The sequence below is a fragment of the Oncorhynchus mykiss genome, chromosome 6, assembly GCF_013265735.2.
Source record: "Oncorhynchus mykiss isolate Arlee chromosome 6, USDA_OmykA_1.1, whole genome shotgun sequence".
Classification (NCBI taxonomy): domain Eukaryota; kingdom Metazoa; phylum Chordata; class Actinopteri; order Salmoniformes; family Salmonidae; genus Oncorhynchus; species Oncorhynchus mykiss.
In genome coordinates, this window is record NC_048570.1 from 21,670,165 (window position 1) to 21,690,763 (window position 20,599).

The 20,599-nt window shown below is 42.1% G+C and overlaps 1 protein-coding gene across 1 annotated transcript in view; it reads right to left on the bottom strand.

The window, feature by feature from the left end:
• cacna1ba (calcium channel, voltage-dependent, N type, alpha 1B subunit, a) overlaps window positions 1-18,977 on the bottom strand; it is a 189,838-nt gene extending 170,861 nt beyond the window's left edge. Inside the window, exons 1-3 of the mRNA XM_036979605.1 lie at window positions 17,975-18,977; window positions 16,241-16,346; window positions 15,476-15,615 (exon numbers count right to left, since the gene is read on the bottom strand). Of these exons, the coding sequence (XP_036835500.1) occupies window positions 15,476-15,615; window positions 16,241-16,346; window positions 17,975-18,234 (506 nt within the window). The 5' untranslated portion in view covers window positions 18,235-18,977. The remainder of the gene's footprint in view (window positions 1-15,475; window positions 15,616-16,240; window positions 16,347-17,974) is intronic.
• Between the last annotated feature and the right edge of the window lie 1,622 nt (window positions 18,978-20,599).

Here is a 20,599-nt window from a genome sequence, read left to right on the forward strand (position 1 = left end):
AATTAATCAGGAATGAGCAGGGTGTCACGCTCGCTATCCTCAAACTCCCTGTCATAAATCGACCAAGGCGCAGCGTGCATGTAGTTCCACATCTTTTAATGAAAGTGAAATTTTGAGAATGACACAAATATTAATTTCCACAAAGTTTGCTGCTTCATTGTCTTTAGATATTTTTGTCAGATGTTACTAGGGAATACTGAAGTATAAGTTCAAGCATGTCATAAGAGTCAAAGGCTTTTACTGGCAATTATATGAAGTTGATACAAAGAGTCAATATTTGCAGTGTTGACCCTTCTTTTTTAAGACCTCTGAAATCCACCCTGGCATGCTGTCAATTAACTTCTGGGCCACATCCTGACTGATGGCAGCCCATTCTTGCATAATCAATGCTTGGAGTTTGTCAGAATTTGTGGGGTTTTGTTTGTCCACCCGCCTCTTGAGGATTGACACAAGTTCTCAATGGGATTAAGGTTTGGGGAGCTTCCTTGCCATGGACCCAAAATATCAATGTTTTGTTCCCCGAGAAACTTAGGTGCTCCTTCATGCTGGAAAAAGCATTGTTCATCACCAAACTGTTCCTGGATGGTTGGGAGAAGTTGCTCTCGGATGATGTGTTGGTACCCTTCTTTATTCATGGCTGTGTTCTAAGGCAAAATTGTGAGTGAGCCCACTCCCTTGGCTGAGAAGCAACCACACACATGAATGGTCTCAGGATGCTTTACTGTTGGCATGACACAGGACTGATGGTAGCGCTCACTGTCACGCCCTGACCTTAGAGATCCTTTTTATGTCTCTGTTTTGGTTGGGTCAGGGCGTGAGTTGGAGTGGGCATTCTATGTTTTCTATTTCTTTGTGTTTGGCCGGGTATGGTTCTCAATCAGGGACAGCTCTCTATCATTGTCTCTGATTGGAAACCATACTTAGGTACCCTTTTTTCCCACCTGTGTTTGTGGGAGGTTGTCTTTGTTTGTAGCACTATAGCCCTTAAGCTTCACAGTCGTTTTGTATTGTTTATTGTTTTTGTCAGCGTCATCTGAAATAAAGGAATATGTACGTTGCGCTTTGGTCCCTCACTCACCTTGTCTTCTCCGGACAAGCTTTTTTCCAGATGCCCCAAACAATCGGAAAGGGGATTCATCAGAGAAAATGACTTTACCCCAGTCCTCAGCAGTCCAATCCCTGTACCTTTTGCAGAATATCAGTCTGTCCCTGATGTTTTTCCTGGAGAGAAGTGGCTTCTTTGCTGCCCTTCTTGACACCAGGCCATCCTCCAAAAGTCTTCGCCTCACTGTGTGTGCAGATGCACTCACACCTGCCTGCTGCCATTCCTGAGCAAGCTCTGTACTGGTGGTGCCCCGATCCCGCAGCTGAATCAACTTTAGGAGACGGTCCTGGCGCTTGCTGGCCTTTCTTGGGCGCCCTGAAGCCTCCTTCACAACAATTGAACCGCTCTCCTTGAAGTTCTTGATGATAAATGGTTGATTTAGATGCAATCTTACTGGCAGCAATATCCTTGCCTGTGAAGCCCTTTTTGTTCAAAGCAATGATGACGACATGACGGCATGTGTTTCCTTGCAGATAACCATGGTTGACAGAGGAAGAACAATGATTCCAAGCACCACCCTCCTTTTGAAGCTTCCAGGCTGTTATTCGAACTCAATCAGCAAGACAGAGTGATCTCCAGCCTTGTCCTCGTCAACACTCACAACTGTGTTAACGAGAGAATCACTGACATGATGTCAGCTGGTCCTTTTGTGGCAGAGCTGAAATGCAGTGGAAATGTTTTTGGGGGATTCAGTTAATTTGCATGGCAAAGAGGGACTTTGCAATTAATTGCAATTCATCCGATCCCTCTTCATAACATTCTGGAGTATATGCAAATTGCCATCATACAGGCAGCAGACTTTATGAAAATTAATATTTGTGTCATTCTCCAAACTTTTGACCACGACTGTAGTGCGCCAAGACCACTCATGGTCTGTTAAGTTCTCAACCTTTGATAGACCTGTTTGGTAGGCTGTTATTGTAAATAAGAATTTGTTCTTAACTGACTTGCCTAGTTAAATAAAACAAATTAAAAATGTGTTGCGACAAGGTAGTAGTGGTATACACAAGATAGCCCTATTTGGTATAAGACCAAGTCCATATTATGGCAAGAACAGCTCAAATAAGCAAAGAGAAACGACAGTCCATCATTACTTTCACACATGAAGGTCGGTCAATCCAGTTGCCAAAACCATCAAGTACTATAATGGAACTGGCTCTCATGAGGACCGCCACAGGAAAGGAAGACCCAGAGTTACCTCTGCTGAGGATAAGTTCATTAGAGTTAACTGCACCTCAGATTGCAGCCCAAATAAATGCTTCACAGAGTTCAAGTAACAGACACATCTCAAAGTCAACTGTTCAGAGGAGACTGTGAATCAGGCCTTCATGGTATAATTGCTGCAAAGAAACCACTACTAAAGTACATGAGAAGAAGAGACTTGCTTAGGGTAAGAAACACGAGCAATGGACATTCGACCGGTGGAAATCTGTTCTTTGGTCTGATGAGTCCACATTTGAAAATTTTGGTTCCAACTGCCATGTCTTTGTGAGACGCAGAGTAGGTGAATGCATTATCTCTGCATGTATGGTTCCCACCGTGAAGCATGGAGGAGGTGGTGTGGTGGTGCTTTGCTAGTGACACTGTCAGTGGTTTATTTTGAATTCAAGGCACACTTAACCAGCATGGCTACTACAGCATTCTGCAGCGATACGCCATCCCATCTGGTTTGCGCTTAGTGGGACTATTATTTGTTTTTCAACAGGAAAATAAACCAACACACCTCCATGCTGTGTAAGGGCTATTAGACCAAGAAGGAGAGGGATGGAGTGCTGCATCAGATGACCTGGCCTCCACAATCACCCAACCTCAACCCAATTGAGATGGTTTGGGTTGAGTTGGACTGCAGATTGAAGGAAAAGCAGCCAACAAGTGCTCAGCATATGTGGGAACTCTTTCAAGACTGTTGGAAAAGCATTCCTCATGAAGCTGGTTGAGAGAATGCCAAGACTGTGCAAAGTTATCATCAAGGCAAAGGGTGGCTACTTTGAAGAATCTAAACTTTGTTTAAAGCTTTTTGGGTTACTACATGATTCAATATGTGTTATTTCATAGTTTTGATGTCATCACTACTATTCTACAATGTAGAAAATATAACAAATTAAGAAAAACCCTTGAATAAGTTGGTGTCTCCAAACTTTTGACTGGTACTGTGTGTTACATTTAATTAGGTTTTAGAGCCATAAAGTAACTGAGGAAAACCAAAATTGCTACTGTGTATACCACTTGAATGAACATTTTTTGTGTGTCTAATGTCAACTCCGTCAGAGTGCTGAAAGATCTGATAGAATGGTTATGTTTTTATTGGGGATTTTCAAATGTATAATTTTCCATATTTTACAAATGTTTGTATTGAACTTTTATTTTTAGAGGCATAAATATATCTGTTGTCAACTCTGTCAGTGGCTTGTCAACTCAATATTTTGTTGTCAATATCCCCAAAAATATTTTAATCAATGTTCTGCAACATTAAACAATTAGTGTTTTCTGTGCTAGACCTAACAGGCTGACTACACCGCTCGTGTCAGGTGCGCGAGCGTTGCAAAATAAATGTAGAAATCTACTGGTCGCATGAGCGTCTGCGTTGCCAAGGGATAAAATAGAAGTCAGTTCTAATTCTGACGCAGATCGCGCTGCAAGTCCTGCATCTCCCATCTCCTCATTGGTTTACAGAAGCAGGTACCCACGTGACATCTCCTCATTGGTTATACCCACGTGGGTGACTTAAAGACGAAATAGGTCAGTGGCGGTAATGCACCTAATTTATGAAAGTTGCCAATAGCAATATAAAGTCAAGAGAAGAAAAAGCCTGGAAGGAGGAGAGATGACCAGAAACGATTCGGGTGACCGTTTTATGTGTGGATTAATTGGTGGAGTAGAGGACATTAAGCATTCCAGGTAAAATAACAACTCAATGTTTGTATCCCAGAACAAATTAACTAGCAACAGCAGCTAGCTAAAATAGGACAAATTAGCTAGCAAGTGCAAGCTAGATTGCCATAAATGTTTAATGCTTTTAATGCGACCTGTCCCCAAATTAATACAATTGGTTCAGAGTTTGTTTTGATATTTTAACCTGCGTGTCGTGATCGCGTTTGGTGTGGAGGGACAAAATACATTTATGGAGCATGATGGCGCATGCGTGCAGCCGGTTTGGGTTACGTGTAAGGGATAATATTTGCTTTATAAATGTTGTTTTCTAGAAAATCTAGAAAAACGTCAAAATGCTAAAGAAACTAGCCCTGGAATATTTAATAGTGCTATAAAACAAAACAAAAATAAGTTTGGAGATGTGTATTACATATTTAAACAATCTAATCTTACAATAAAAAATCAAGGCCTTCAAACACTTGTTCAACAATAATTATAAATATTAAATCCCTTTTATGGTGTCTGCATTTTTTAAAGAATTTTCTGAAGGAAGATGCATTGTCTGAAGAAGAAAATGTATTAGGAGGTTGTTTCTTTACATGGTTTGATAGTTTGGTCTATAAAAACATATATTTTAAATGTTGGTAATATTAAGACAAATACAGTATTTGCAGAAAAAAGTTGATTGTCCTTTCTTTCAAGAATCCCTGACCTCTAAAACTGCAACATTTTCTCTCAGCCTCGTGGCAAAATGTGTAAAATAGCATGAGATTTCCTATAATACTGCACAATTGTCTCTGCCCCATGGGAGGGGGGGAGGGGGGGGGGGGGGGCTTGCTCCGTCCTTGTAGGTGGCCCCACGAAACTGCGCTACGCCACTGCAGTACAGGAGTAACAGATAGCACCTCTGGGCTATACCTGGGTTCACTCTGCAAGGGGACAGTGCATGATAACGCATCCAATTCCACATAGCTCATAGGTGTCACTGCACAATTGACATTGGAGAGTAATAGCTCGTATCCTGAAATAACACCCACTTTAATAAATGGCACCTAATGCAATGCTTGGAACAAAGCTAGTCCGTCTCAGCCAGGTCCTTTACCGCTACACTCCACACAGCAAGCCACCAGTGCAGTCAGCAGAACAAAATCAAGTTAAGAGCTTCATCATCACCTTCACATTGAGCTGAGGACAAGAGCAAAGTGCCTCTGAGAAAGGTGGGTCAGGATTGGTGGGGTTAAGACGCAACAACCTTTTGACACTTCACTGAGCCGGGCAGTCATCTATTGCAGAAGTATTGAAGAAGGTAGCTATGATGGTACAGATGTAGGATCTTAGTTTGATCACCCTGTTGCAGGACATTTTAAACTTGTAGTGTATTTGAGGCTTAAAAAAGGCTTCTGAAGTTTGTAATTTCTACTTTGAAATGTCAGACTTGATTTTCAAACCATACAAAAATGTCCATTAATTATAATCTACATAATAATTCACACTTCCTGTCGCTGCAGGATTTTTTTACCTGCTGTAGAAAACTGGCTCAAATTACTTACTCCCAAATCTAGAAAAGAAGTCCCACTGCCTTTCATTTATTTACAGCCATTTAATATACCGTTATAATATTTTTTGTAATAGTCAATGGTTTATAAAGCATATGCTAAACCTTTTCACAGTGGATCAAACACACACCCCAACTAACTGGGCGTATTCATCCACACAGTGAAACACCATTAATAATTCAGCTCTTTGTTCCATTGCTGTTACTTTTGAGAGTGGCTGGCTGATTAGAACACACTACAACCACACAGTTCATTTGATGAATATCTGCCCCGTATTCTGCATTAGTCCGAACAACAGCACTTGGCCCAATCTCCTATCCCCATCTCCTCTCACTTCTAACAAGCTATGCCAGTAAAAGCCTTACCTCAGAGCTGCAGCTCCTGCTAGGCTTGTGATATTGCTCAATTCTCAGCACAACATCACAATGATTCAAAACCCTTACATGTATCACACATCTGGAAGTGAATCTGTTGTTGCTACTGCTTGCACTGTGGGGAAGTGTAGAACAACCGCAACCACACCTGTTCCTATTGTTAGAATTTTAGAGGAGGGGAGACTCTGGAGAGAGAGTTAATGTCCAGTCTCTTGACAACAAGGTAGACAAAATGGAAGGGTTGCCTTCCAGAGAAACATCAGAGATTGTAACATTCTCTGTTTCACGGAAACATGGCTCACTCGGGATATGTTAGAGTCGGTACAGCCACCTGGTTTCTTCACGCATCACGCCGACAGAAACAAACATCTCTCTGGTAAGAAGAAGGGCGGGGGTGTATGCCTTATGATTAACGAGTCGTGGTGTGATCTTAAGAACATACAGGAACTCAAGTCCTTTTGTTCACCTGACCTAGAATTCCTTACAATCAAATGCCGACCGCATTATGTACCAAGAGAATTCTCTTCGTTTATAATCGACGGCCCTGAAAAAACTTCATTGGACTCTATGTAAACTGGAAACCACATATCCTGAGGCTGCATTTATTGTAGCTGGGGATTTTAACAAGGCTAATCTGAAAACAAGGCTCCCTAAATTTTATCAGCATATCGAATGCGCGACCCGGGCTGGCAAAATTCTGGATCACTGTTACTCTAATGTCCGCGATGCATACAAAGCCCTCCCTCGCCCTCATTTTGGCAAATCTGACCACGACTCCATTTTGTTGCTCACAGCCTATAGACAGAAACAAAACGGGAAACGCCCGTGCTCAGGTCTGTTCAACGCTGGTCCGACCAATCTGATTCCACACTTCAAGATTGCTTCGATCACGTGGACTGGGATATGTTCTGGATAGCGTCGAACATTGATGTATACGCTGATCTGGTGACCGAGTTTATTAGCAAGTGCATCGGTGAAGTTGTACCTATGGCAACTATTAAAACCTTCCCCAACCAGAAACAGTGGATTGATGACAGCATTCGCGCAAAACTTAAAACGAGAACCACTGCTTTTACTCAGGGCAAGGCAACCGGAAACATGACCGAATACAAACAGTGAACCTATTCCCTCCGCAAGGCAATCAAACAAGTTAAGCGTCAGTATAGAGACAAAGTAGAGTCGCAACTCAACGACTCAGACACGAGAGGTATGTGGCAGGGTCTACAGTCAATCACGGACTACAAAAAGAAAACCAGCCCCGTCACGGACCCCGATGTCTTGCTCCCAGACAAACTAAACAACTTCTTTGCTCACGTTGAGGATAATACAGTGCCACCGACACGGCCCGCTACCAAAACCTGCGGGCTCTCCTTCACCACAGGCAACGTGAGTAAAACATTTAAACGTGTTAACCCTCGCAAGGCTGCCGGTCCAGACGGCATCCCTAGCCGCGTCCTCAGAGCATGCGCAGGCTGGTGTGTTTACGGACATATTCAATCAATCCCTATCCCAGTCTGCTGTTCCCACATGCTTCAAGAGGGCCACCATTGTTCCTGTTTCCAAGAAAGCTAAGGTAACGACTATCGCTCCGTAGCACTCACTTCCGTAATCACGAAGTGCTTTGAGAGACTATTCAAGGATCATATCACCTCCACCTTAGCTGACATCCTAGACCCACTCCAGTTTGCTTACCACCCCAACAGGTTCACAGACGACGCAATCGCAATCACACTGCCCTAACCCACCTGGACAAGAGGAATACCTATGTAAGAATGCTGTTAATCGACTACAGCTCAGCATTTAACACCATAGTACCCTCTAAACTCGTCATTAAGCTCGAAACCCTGGGTCTCGACCCTGCCCTGTGCAACTGGGTCCTGGACTTTCTGACGGGACACCCCAGGTGGTGAGGGTAGGTAACAACATCTCCACCCCGCTGATCCTCAACACTGGGGCCCCACTAGGGTGCGTTCTCAGCCCTCTCCTGTACTCCCTGTTCACCCATGACTACGTGGCCATGGATGTCTCCAACTCAATCATCAAGTTTGCAGATGACACTACAGTGGTAGGCTTGATTACCAACAACGACAAGACGGCCTACGGGGAGGAGATTAGGGCCCTCGGAGTGTGGTGTCAAGAAAATAACCTCACACTTAACGTCAACAAAACAAAGGAGATGCTCGTGGACTTCAGGAAACAGCAGAGGGAGCACCCCCCTATCCACATTGACAGGACAGTAGTGGAGAAAGTGGAAAGTTTTAAGTTCCTCGGCGTACACATCACAGACAAACAGAAATGGTCCACCCACACAGACAGCGTGGTGAAGAAATCAATCTCAGGAGGCTGAAGAAATTTTGCTTGTCACCAAAAACACTCACAAACTTCTACAGATGCACAATCGAGAGCATCCTGTCTGGCTGTATCACCGCCTGGTACGGCAACTGCTCCGCCCTCAACCGTAAGGCTCTCCAGAGGGTAGTGAGGTCTGCACAACGCATCACCGGGGGCAAACTACCTGCCCTCCAGGACACTTACATCACCCGATGTCACAGGAAGGCCAAAAATATCATCAAGGACAACAACCACCCGAGCCACTGCCTGTTCACCCAGGTCAGTACAGGTGCATCAAAGCTGGGACCGAGAGACTGAAAAACAGCTTCTATCTCAAAGCCATCAGACTGTTAAACAGCCACCACTAACATTGAGTGGCTGCTGCCAACACACTGACTCAACTCCAGCCACTTTAATAATGGGAATTGATGGGAATTGATGTAAAATATATCACTAGCCACTTAAACAATGCTACTTAATATAATGTTTACATACCCTACATTATTTATCTCATATGTATACGTATATACTGTACTCTATATATCATCTACTGCATCTTTATGTAATACATGTATCACTAGCCACTTTAAACTATGCCACTTTGTTTACATACTCATCTCATATGTATATACTATATACTATATACTTACACTAAGTTGACTGTGCCTTTAAACATCCTGGATAATTATGTCATGGCTTTAGACGCTTCTGATAGGCTAATTGACATCATTTGAGTCAATTGGAGGTGTACCTGTGGATGTATTTCAAGGCCTACCTTCAAACTCAGTGCCTCTTTGCTTGACACCATGGGAAAATAAAAATAAATCATCATTGGGAGCAATTTCCAAACGCCTGAAAGTACCACGTTCATCTGTACAAACAATAGTATGCAAGTATAAACTGTATGGGACCACACAGTCGTCATACCGCTCAGGGAGGAGACGTGTTCTGTCTTCTAGAGATTAACATACTTTGGTGCAAAAAGTGCAAATCAATCCCAGAACAACAGCAAATGACCTTGTGAAGATGCTGAAGGAAACAGGTACAAAAGTATCTATATCCACAGTAAAACAAGTCCTATATCGACATAACCTGAAAGGCCGTTCAGCAAGGAAGAAGCCACAGCTCAAAAAACACCATAAAAAAACCAGACTACGGTTTGCAACTGCACGTGGGGAAAGAGATCATACTTTTTGGAGAAATGTCTTCTGGTCTGATGAAACAAAAATAGAACTGTTTAGCTATAATGACCAGACTTATGTTTGGAGGAAAAAGGGGGATGCTTGCAAGCCGAAGAACACCATCCAAACCGTGAAGCACAGGGGTGGCAGCATCATGTTGTGGGTGTGCTTTGCTGCAGGAGGGACTGGTCCACTTCACAAAATAGATGGCATCATGAGGCAGGAAAATTATGTGGATATATTGAAGCAACATCTCAGGACATCCATCAGTAAGTTAAAGCTTGGTCGCAAATGGGTCTTCCAAATGGACAATGACCCCAAGAATTCTTCCAAAGTTGAGGCAAAATGGCTTAAGGACATCAAAGTCAAGGTATTGGAGTGGCCATCACAAAGCCTTGACCTCAATCCCATAGAAAATGTGAGGGCAGAACTGAAAAAGTGTGTGACAGCAAGGAGGCCTACAAAACCTGACTCGGTTACACCAACTCTGTCAGGAGGAATGGGCCAAAATTCACCCAACTTATTGTGGGAAGTTTGCAGAAGGCTACCCGAAACGTTTGACCCAAGTAAAACAATTTAAAGGCAACGCTACCAAATACTAATTGAGTGTATGAAAACTTCTGACCCACTAGGTACGTGATGAAACATATAAAATCTGAAATAAATAATTCTCTACTATTATTCTGACATTTTACATTCCTAAAATAAAGTGGTTATCCTAACTTACCTAAGACAGGGAATTTTTTACTAGGATTAAATGTCAGGAATTGTGAAAAACTGAGTTTAAATGTATTTGGCTAAGGTGTATGTAAACTTCCGACTTCAACTGTATGTATGTATGTGTGTGTGTGTGTGTGTGTGTGTGTGTGTGTGTGTGTGTGTGTGTGTGTGTGTGTGTGTGTGTGTGTGTGTGTGTGTGTGTGTATGTATGTATGTATGTCTTCTTTAAAAAAAAATGTGAATCATATTTTTAGTTGGTGTACCCCCGTCGGCAATGTGTGTACCCCTGGGGGTACGCATACCCCAGTTTGGGAATACCTGCCTCAGCTCTTCTGCTCACTGCCCCCCCCCCCCCCCCCCCCCTCTCTCTCTCTCTACAGACCCCACATTCATCAACTCTAGAGCTCACTGCTCCCTCTCTCTCTCTCTCTCTCTAAAACCTCAGTCATCACCATTCACGTCTTTGAGCAAGATAACAGTCGTCGCGCTCAAATGTTCAATTCAGGTTATTCACAGTGCTTATCCACTGTCTCTCAGACATCTAGGATGTACTGTGTTAAGTGATCTGTACACTACATGCAAGAACATACTCAGAAAATTACAGTACTTCACTGAAAACCTGCACATAAGTTTGATTTAAATATTGCTCTGAAAGTTTTCCACAACGTCTGACAATTTATGATAGCCTTTGCACAACTGCAGCCATGATAGAGCTGTTCATAAAGCATCCCAATGGTCAATCCAATAACTTCAACCAAAAAAGTATACCAGTATTGACAAGGAAAAGTCCATTGAGAGTTGAACAGCAACATAATATACCCCGCAAGGACTGTAAATAGATAGAGAAACCAAGAGATTGGATAGAGGATAGAGAAACCAAGAGATTGGTTCAGGAAGTGCAACTGCTGCAAAAAAAAAAAATATTGGCAGAAATGTAGAACAACCACAATACAAGATCGTAAAACAACAACAAAAAAACTGAGGCAACTTGAACACAATGATAGCTTCAAACTAAATAAGGAGAATTCTGGGCTGACAGGCGGAGTTGCATCACAGTACAGCTGGGTTGGGAGCACTCTGCTTCAACATCCAGAGCGAGACACACACACACACACACACACACACAGAGTGACACACACACACACACACACACACACACACACACACACACACACACACACACACACACACACACACATACACACACAGCGAGAGAGAGACTGCTGCTGCGTTGATCCACACAGTCATAAAGAAGAGTGCTGAAGTGATTCTAACCCCTGTGTGTTTTCTTCCATACACTATTGATCTGGGTGTGAGCACAGAGAGGTAGACACAGTGCCTTAAAAAAGTATTCACTCCCCTTGACTTTTTCCACATTTTGTTTTGTCACAAAGTGGGATGAAAATGGATTTAATGTAATTTTTTTTGTCAACAATCTACATAAAATACTATGCAATGTCAGAGTGGAAGAACAATTCCAACATTTGTCAAATAAATGGTCATCTTTATTACATACAGTAGAAGTCGGACGTTTACATACACTTAGGTTGGAGTCATTAAAAATTGTTTTTCAACCACTCCACAGATTTCTTGTTAACAAACTATAGTTTTGGCAAATTGGCTAGGACATCTACTTTGTGCATGACACAAATAATTATTCCAACAATTGTTAACAGACAGATTATTTCACTTATAATTCACTGTATCACAATTCCAGTGGTTCAGAAGTTTACATACACTAAATTGACAGTGCATTTAAACTGCAAGGCTTTGTGATGGCCACTCCAAAACCTTGACTTTGTTGTCCTTAAGCCATTTTGCCACAACTTTGGAAGTATGCTTGGTGTCATTGTTCATTTGGAAGACCCATTTGCGACCAAGCTTTAATTTCCTGACTGATGTCTTCAATATATCCACATAATTTTCCTGCCTCGTGATGCCATCTATTTTGTGAAGTGCAGCAGTCCCTCCTGCAGCAAAGCACACCCACAACATGATGCTGCCACCCCCGTGCTTCACGGTTGGGATGGTGTTCTTCGGCTTGCAAGCCTCCTCCTTTTTTCATCCAAACATAACAATGATCATTGTGGCCAAACAGTTCTATTTTTGTTTCATCAGAACAGAGGACATTTCTCCAAAAAGTACGATCTCTGTCCCCATGTGCATTTGCAAACCGTAGCCTGGCTTTATTATGATGGTTTTTGAGCAGTGGCTTCTTCCTTGCTAAGCGGCCTTTCAGGTTATGTCGATATAGGACTCGTTTTACTGTGGATATAGATACTTTTGTATCTGTTTCCTCCAGCATCTTCACAGGGTAGGTTGCTGTTGTTCTGGGATTGATTTGCAATTTTCGCACCAAAGAACGTTAATCTCTAGGAGATAGAACGCATCTCCTTCCTGAGCGGTGTGACGGCTGCGTGGTCCCATGATGTTTATACTTGCATACTATTGTTTGTACAGATGAACGTTGTACATGATTTTCCCATGATATCAAGCAAAGAGGCACTGCGTTTGAAGGTAGGCCTTGAAATACATCCACAGGTGCACCTCAATTGACTCAAATGATGTCAATTAGCCTATCAGAAGCTTCTAAAGCGATGACGTCATTTTCTGGAATTTTCCAAGCTGTTTACAGGCACACTGGAATTGTGATTCAGTGAATTATAAGTGAAATAATCTGTCTGTAAACAATTGTTGGAAAAATTACTTGCACATGCACAAAGGACATGTCCTAACCTAAATGATGCAGACAATTACATTGATGGAAGGTACAATCTATTCGCAATATTAAAGCTGATCCACCCCCCCCCCCCACACACAAAAAAAAAAGAATGGGTTTCCTTGATAATCAGTGAGTTAGTCATTACTATGGGGATTGATTTCCTGCTAGTAGCAACCTGTAGTTGACTGAAGGGATAGCGGGCAGTGCTTTGGTGTGCATGCAGCACATAGTGATCCAATCGCTATCAGAGACTGACAACATGGGTCAATCACTCACTGTAGCATGGCACTGATAACAGAGCCAGACTGCTCCTGTAATGGCTTTCATCCACCACCCAGCCCTTCAATTACGGTTATCATGCCAGGTTGCTCTGTCCCAATTTAATCAGCTCTGCCTCCCCTCTTACCCTCTCCCTCCCTCCATCCCCCCCAGTCAGCCCTATCCCCACGTAGTGGCAGTGAATATGTGAGGTAGCCAGCCAGAATGATGCCCTGTGTGTTCAGTGATGGTGACAGGTCCAAGTAGAGTACGTGACACTGTCAATAACCCTAACGACATGCTGTCAATAACCCTAACGACAAGCTGTCAATAACCCTAACGACACGCTGTCAATAACCCTAACGACAGGCTGTCAATAACCCTAACGACAGGCTGTCCATAACCCTAACGACACGCTGTCAATAACCCTAACGACAGGCTGTCAATAACCCTAATGACAAGCTGTCAATAACCCTAACGACACGCTGTCAATAACCCTAACGACAGGCTGTCAATAACCCTAACGACAGGCTGTCAATAACCCTAACGACAGGCTGTCAATAACCCTAACGACATGCTGTCAATAACCCTAACGACATGCTGTCAATAACCCTAACGACAGGCTGTCAATAACCCTAACGACATGCTGTCAATAACCCTAACGACAGGCTGTCAATAACCCTAACGACAGGCTGTCAATAACCCTAACGACATGCTGTCAATAACCCTAACGACAGGCTGTCAATAACCCTAACGACAGGCTGTCAATAACCCTAACGACACGCTGTCAATAACCCTAACGACAGGCTGTCAATAACCCTAACGACACGCTGTCAATAACCCTAACGACACGCTGTCAATAACCCTAACGACATGCTGTCAATAACCCTAACGACAGGCTGTCAATAACCCTAACGACAGGCTGTCAATAACCCTAACGACAGGCTGTCAATAACCCTAACGACAGGCTGTCAATAACCCTAACGACAGGCTGTCAATAACCCTAACGACAGGCTGTCAATAACCCTAACGACAGGCTGTCAATAACCCTAACGACAGGCTGTCAATAACCCTAACGACAGGCTGTCAATAACCCTAACGACATGCTGTCAATAACCCTAACGACACGCTGTCAATAACCCTAACGACACGCTGTCAATAACCCTAACGACACGCTGTCAATAACCCTAACGACACGCTGTCAATAACCCTAACGACACGCTGTCAATAACCCTAACGACAGGCTGTCAATAACCCTAACGACAGGCTGTCAATAACCCTAACGACAGGCTGTCAATAACCCTAACGACAGGCTGTCAATAACCCTAACGACAGGCTGTCAATAACCCTAACGACACACTGTATCGACAGATAAGCTGCACGCTACCTTTTTCTCTCCAGCCCTCTCTCACACACGGCTTTGTGTGAATGTTACTCTGAAACGAGACCAATTTCAGGAATTGGGCTTATTACATTGCAATTGGCTGTTTCCCCCTATGTGCACTGAGTTGGAACAAAAGGTTTGAACACTAAGCATTACCTCCAGTGGGTGGAGCAGGCCTTCCAGAGAATCTGTTTATTGCAACATGTCAAAACTTACGTAAGCCCCAATAGATGGGCCAAAGAAATCTCAGAGCCTTTATTAAGGAACAGAAAGCCAGGACTCCCCTTAGTGATGCTAGCAACTCCCCTGGGAATCTCTCCAGCGTAACAGTATCCTCGTCATTACCCCTCCATCCTTTCCCCCCCATGGTTACTCAGTAAAGGCCTACAGTAGTTACCTCATACTCCTCCGCCACCCATAGTTCCACTCCTATTGCTGCATTGACATACTAGCTCTTAAACTCAATCTCTTCTCTCAGTGCTACCACTTCTACTTCTGTTCTTGTGGCCCTATTGTTTTTTTTTTGCAAAGATACCATTTATGGTATAGTTCATTATAACATCCTGTATTGTTTTCCTGAATATCTATTCTAGACAAGAGTTCCCTTATGGAAAAACCACATGAATTTCCAAAAACTAATTTTCATGTGATCATGTGTAAAGTTAATGTGATAACAGGTGACCACATGTAAAACAATATATGATAACATGAAACTACACATGTGAAATCACATAGGTTATTTTACTGCTTCATATCCAATCATACAGTTATGGCTAAAATAACAGGATTATGTAGCCAATCAGGGTTAGAAATTCAGTCATTCCCTGTCTCCAGTTCTGCGTGATGTCATTAGAAATGTAAAATTACCTTACACACATTAAAATTGTGCTTCCTCATTAATCCACTGAGCATCAGGTTTGTCAGTTTGAAGCCATTGTGAACATTTAGCATAATCCATTATCTCAGTACTCACCCTGTTAGTACCACCACAAAGTCCATTACATTCCAGCCATTCCGAAGATAGGAGCCTTTGTGAAACGCAAAACCAAGGGCGATGATCTTAATGCCAGCTTCAAAACAAAATATTGCAATAAAATAGGGCTCTGTGTCGTCCTGTTAAGACAAGAGGGTGAGACTGTAACCATTGATATCCATCATCATTAGTTTGTGAATATGATTTTGTGGACATGATTTGACAATTATGGACTGAATGTGAGTTAAAAAGCAATTTGATGGCTTCACATCATGACAGAGTGAGTCACATCTGACAGAGTCTTGGCCCATCTGGTGGAGTGGATCAATAAGAGGGTGAGGCACTTTCCCTGAAGGGAGTGACATTTAATTCTTAAAACAACCAGCCTGCCCCAAGCAGCTAAGTCTATTTGATTGGACAGAGGAGCTCACAGCATTTACCCTTTCAATGGCACGACTTAACAACAGAGTTCAATAGGGAGCCTAAAGTGGCTGTGAACAGGGAATCAAAGGCAGCTCTGTGTGATACTGGTGACCTGACTGAGCACAACTGGTGAGAAACCCCAGCTGCCTTCATGGGTAACATGCACAACGTCTCATTCAACTCTGTAATACTAGTACTGTATGTAGATAGTATTCATGCATGTGAGAATATAATGACTGACACCTATCATTCCCTTGGCGAGAGGAGTACAGCTAACCAATAATCAACCAAATATGATATCATATTGGTATGGTACATGTAACCCATGTGATGGTTGCTTACCAGGCGCTCTGACATGGGGGTTTTGTCGCTGGCTGGTAGGTGCTGCTCCAAGGCAAGGACGATGCAGTTGGCTATAATGGTGGCCAGGATCAGGTATTCAAATGGAGTGAGACGGTTAAGAAAAACACACTGTATAAATGTTAGGCATACCTACCATCTGCAATACATTAGAAGAAGACAGAAATATTCTGCAATTACCACATGCAAAAGCTGCTTAACAGAAGAGTACCATACATTTTACAAGAACTGAAGCATAATGACAATGGGTGCAGTAATAAGCTACCAAAACTGAATTGAGTTGGACTGGATCTCAGAATGCAACACTATACATCTGTAACTGAGAGAAACGGAGTGATTTGTCAGTTGCTGCTGTTCCTGTAATTGCATGGTTGTTTATGGAGGCTATATCTCTCCTCTGGAAACATTGGTGCACAGAGGACTAGCACCTCACCTCAGCCAATGGGCTACAGTACATCAACAGCCAATGTGACATCATTCACTGGTCTAGGGCTACTATAATGGCCCCATGACCCTAGAATCTAACTCAAGGGAGAAAATAGAAATACTGCAGAGTGGTTTGGAAATACACAGATAAGCTAAAGGCTGAGAAGTGTTTACTCAGCACCAGAGTTAACCAAGCAGTTATGCAAGTAATGGATACCATAAAACAAATGTATCCACATTAATTGCAATACCTCAAAAGGCTAATTAATCAAATCTCATGAAATAGTGACTGTTTCTCTATGCACAGTTTTGACAAGCTGTAGAGGATATTGATAACCCTCATTTGGAAAATTATATAACATATCTCATATCAACAGGTGGTCAACACTGCCAGAGCATTTTACGGGACATAAAGGACCATATTAATCAATTTTGCCATGAAATCAAATTGGTTGTGTAAACTAAACTACATACACAACTAATTTCCAAGCTTTTGTTTATCCCTATTTTTGTTCCAATGCCTACCAATAATGGCCTACACCGGAGTTAGTGTCTAAACATGATCATTCTATGTTTGACTTTGAGAGAAATCGACCAGCACATAATTCTTATGGATCACTGCTTTGATAGGACACACACGCAAAATAGCCTGTCTGTGTTTAATAAACAGCCTTCCCGCTATTTTCCCATGTACTGTTGAGCAGCATTTTGCGCGTGGGTAAGTTTAGCACCTTGGAGAGCGCTGGTGCTGAAACGTGTACACAGTAGCTACTGTAGGTTAGTGATATAAAACACTAGGAGAGACTTGGTCCCAGAAACAAATGGGGCGATGCCGCAGCTATTTGATATGTAACAATGGCATAGTCCCCTGGGCAGACTATCACATAGGCTTGTTTACTTAGCCTATATACCGGAATCGATTGCATTAGGAAAGTAGAACGTAAAATGCGTAGGCCTAATCACTTATAAATGTATGGTGCTTCACAAAATCCAGTCAAAATATCCGGCTGAGCAGTATCACCAATTACTCCATTGTAGGGTCCTCTCATCCGAGAGTGGTTATAGGCTATATAGGCCTACTGAGATGGGTTATACTGTATTACAAAGTCAACAGCTGTTGTTCCTCCATGCCATATTACAGCCTACAACAAATTCACTTAAAACCATGCCCTATAGTCTAGAACTTTGCCCCCTGTGCACAATCACGTTGACATTAAATCCCATTGATAAGCTTATAAACAAATAATGTACTGGTACCAGAAATAGGTTGTTTTAAGCAAAAAAGGATATGGCCATTCGGTAATCTTTTTGGCATATTTCCGTATGATACAGTCCTCACTAAAGATGAATAGAGAACGGTTGACAGTAAGACAGCTCTGCTTGACAGGGATGGGGTTGTAAATGGCCATTGTCCTGGCTCGTTGGGCCATTGATTGTTTGTACACCCTAGGACCGCTTGGGGGGCCTGCTGGCTTACCTGCCCCTCTTGGTGGGCCCGCTTGACAGACCCCTCCACGCCGGTTAGATAGTTCCTCTTCGAAGCGAGCCATTCTAGAATCGCACTAATCTTACTCAAAAAATCTAAACTGACAATAGATAAAAGATAGAGAAAAAGCATCACAACACACACAGTTGTTCCAGCCACGCGATCCTTTCGGTGTGTGGAATGTTCAAGAGAATATTCAACAAATACAATTATTTTTCTTCAGAGATTCGGTTTGGTTGTCTCCGCCTTGTTACTTCCCATTATGCCAATTGTCCAGATGTCCAAATTATATGAAAAATGAAGGATAAAGTTTATATTTCCATGTCACATATTTGTCCATTAGTGTTCTTCTGGCTGAATGGATATATATATTTTATATATATATATATTATATGTCCTCTTTCACTGGGCTATAAGCTTTAAAAAAAAACATCCAGTTTAACACATGTCGAGCGATAACAATTCGCCTCATTCGCATAACATAAGTCTATGACTGCATAGCTGACTTACAATACGGTCCACATAAAATAGATGCATTTATCTGGTGTTTCCGACTCGATTGGTTTGCCATTGCGCGTTCAAGTTAATATGTTTTATTACCTCCTACGTTTCTTATCAAAACGAGATACCTCACATGATCCGTTCCATTAATCTCCCTATTAATTCGGGCACGGTGTAACGAGAAAACACGGGGTTGGCACCTCTGCTTCCGCTAAATCACTCCCTGGCAATGTATAATGTAACCACTTTCTCCAGCCAGTACTCCTTATGAATCGACACACGTGACTAAAAAGACGCCAGGCAGTGGCTCCACCTGTACGGTCTCTGTATCCATAGCACCAGGGAGAAAGAAGGAATCAGCTCCTCTCTCTCTCCCTGATCAGAATAATCACGGTTTCTTGAGAAATCGCGTCAAACAATGCAAAATGTTGAAATAATGAAGCCACTCCCCCCAAAAATGTATTTATTTTTTCATCCGCTATCTCCTGGAATGTTGCTGTCCTGGGCATTAGTGATGTGCGAGTTGACTAATAGTGTCATGACATATTGTGTGGATGAAGGGCTGGTGGGTTGCGGTTGGGTCATAATTTGTTTGGGCCATCTGACATTAGTGCGTTAACCTAAACTGTCCGGCATTACTTTACGCGCCAAATATCCAACACACCAATCGCTTTTGAGAACCTGCAGAAAAAGTTCATGTAGATCCACTGAGGCAGAAAGGACAATGTCTCTTCAATAAGAGAAAAGATGCGAACCGGAGAGTTGAAAATAAAGAGAAGGGAGGGCCAAAAAAGTAATGTTCGGGAAAAATTTGGTGAAGTGGTAAAAAAAATATGATAGCAGTGCCGGCTATGTTACGTGTGACGATTGTGAGGCGCTATACAAATTCGACAGTCACAAGACCGGGACTTGAAATAGGTCTGAGGCACGTCAAGGGAACTGTAGCCTACTTTTGAGATGGGTGAAATGAAATGTGGACACTGACTGTAGGTCTATAACTCTTCACATAGTCTTAATATGACCTGCAGAATTTCAGTGCCAACAGAAACTATATTTGAATCTTATAATTTGGCATTTTTATTTGGATATTGAATTAGGATGCAATATTTTTTGAATGTTTCATGCACAAATTGAATTCATAAGTGTAACTTTCATTTCATGATTTTAAACTGAACTGAATTAATATTGCATTACATTTAAATGTAATTTAATATTGAAATTAAGTATTTATATATATCTGTAACAAGTTTGCAAACCATTACAGCCGGTTGTGATACAGCCCGGGATAGAACCAGGGTCTGTAGTGACGCCACTGAGATGCAGTCCCTTAGACCGCTGCGCCAGTATGGAGCCCGTGAATTAGGCTCTAACGTTTGAACTGCTTTGGCTATAAGTTATTATGAGCCCATTCCTGAAATCTGAGACTTTGGAACATGTATATGCTTTCTGTTCCCCATCAGAGGGCATCCGCCCTCCCATTCAAGTAACATTGCGCTTTGGATTATCATGGGTGTTGGACCTGTTGGGATGTATGGCGCAATTTCAGTGGCAACAGAAATTGAATTTGAATATTATAATTTTGAATTTGCATTAGGACATTTAATTAAAATGTCATATTTTTGAATGTTTAATGCACAAATTGAATTCATAAATTGAACTTGTCTGAGAAGTTGAATAAATTAAACTTTGATAAACTTGAAATAGCTTGTAAACTTGATACACAGACAATGAACACAATATCTACCATATTGAAACTGAATATATAAATATTGAATATTCAATTAAAGTTTAAAACTGAATGCAATATTCATTCATTTCAGTTAAAATTATGAATTCCATGATTCAATTTGTGCATTACAAATTCAAAAATATTTCTGTAGGCACTGAAATCGCTCCATAGGGGTAGCCTAGGCTACAGCAGATGATTA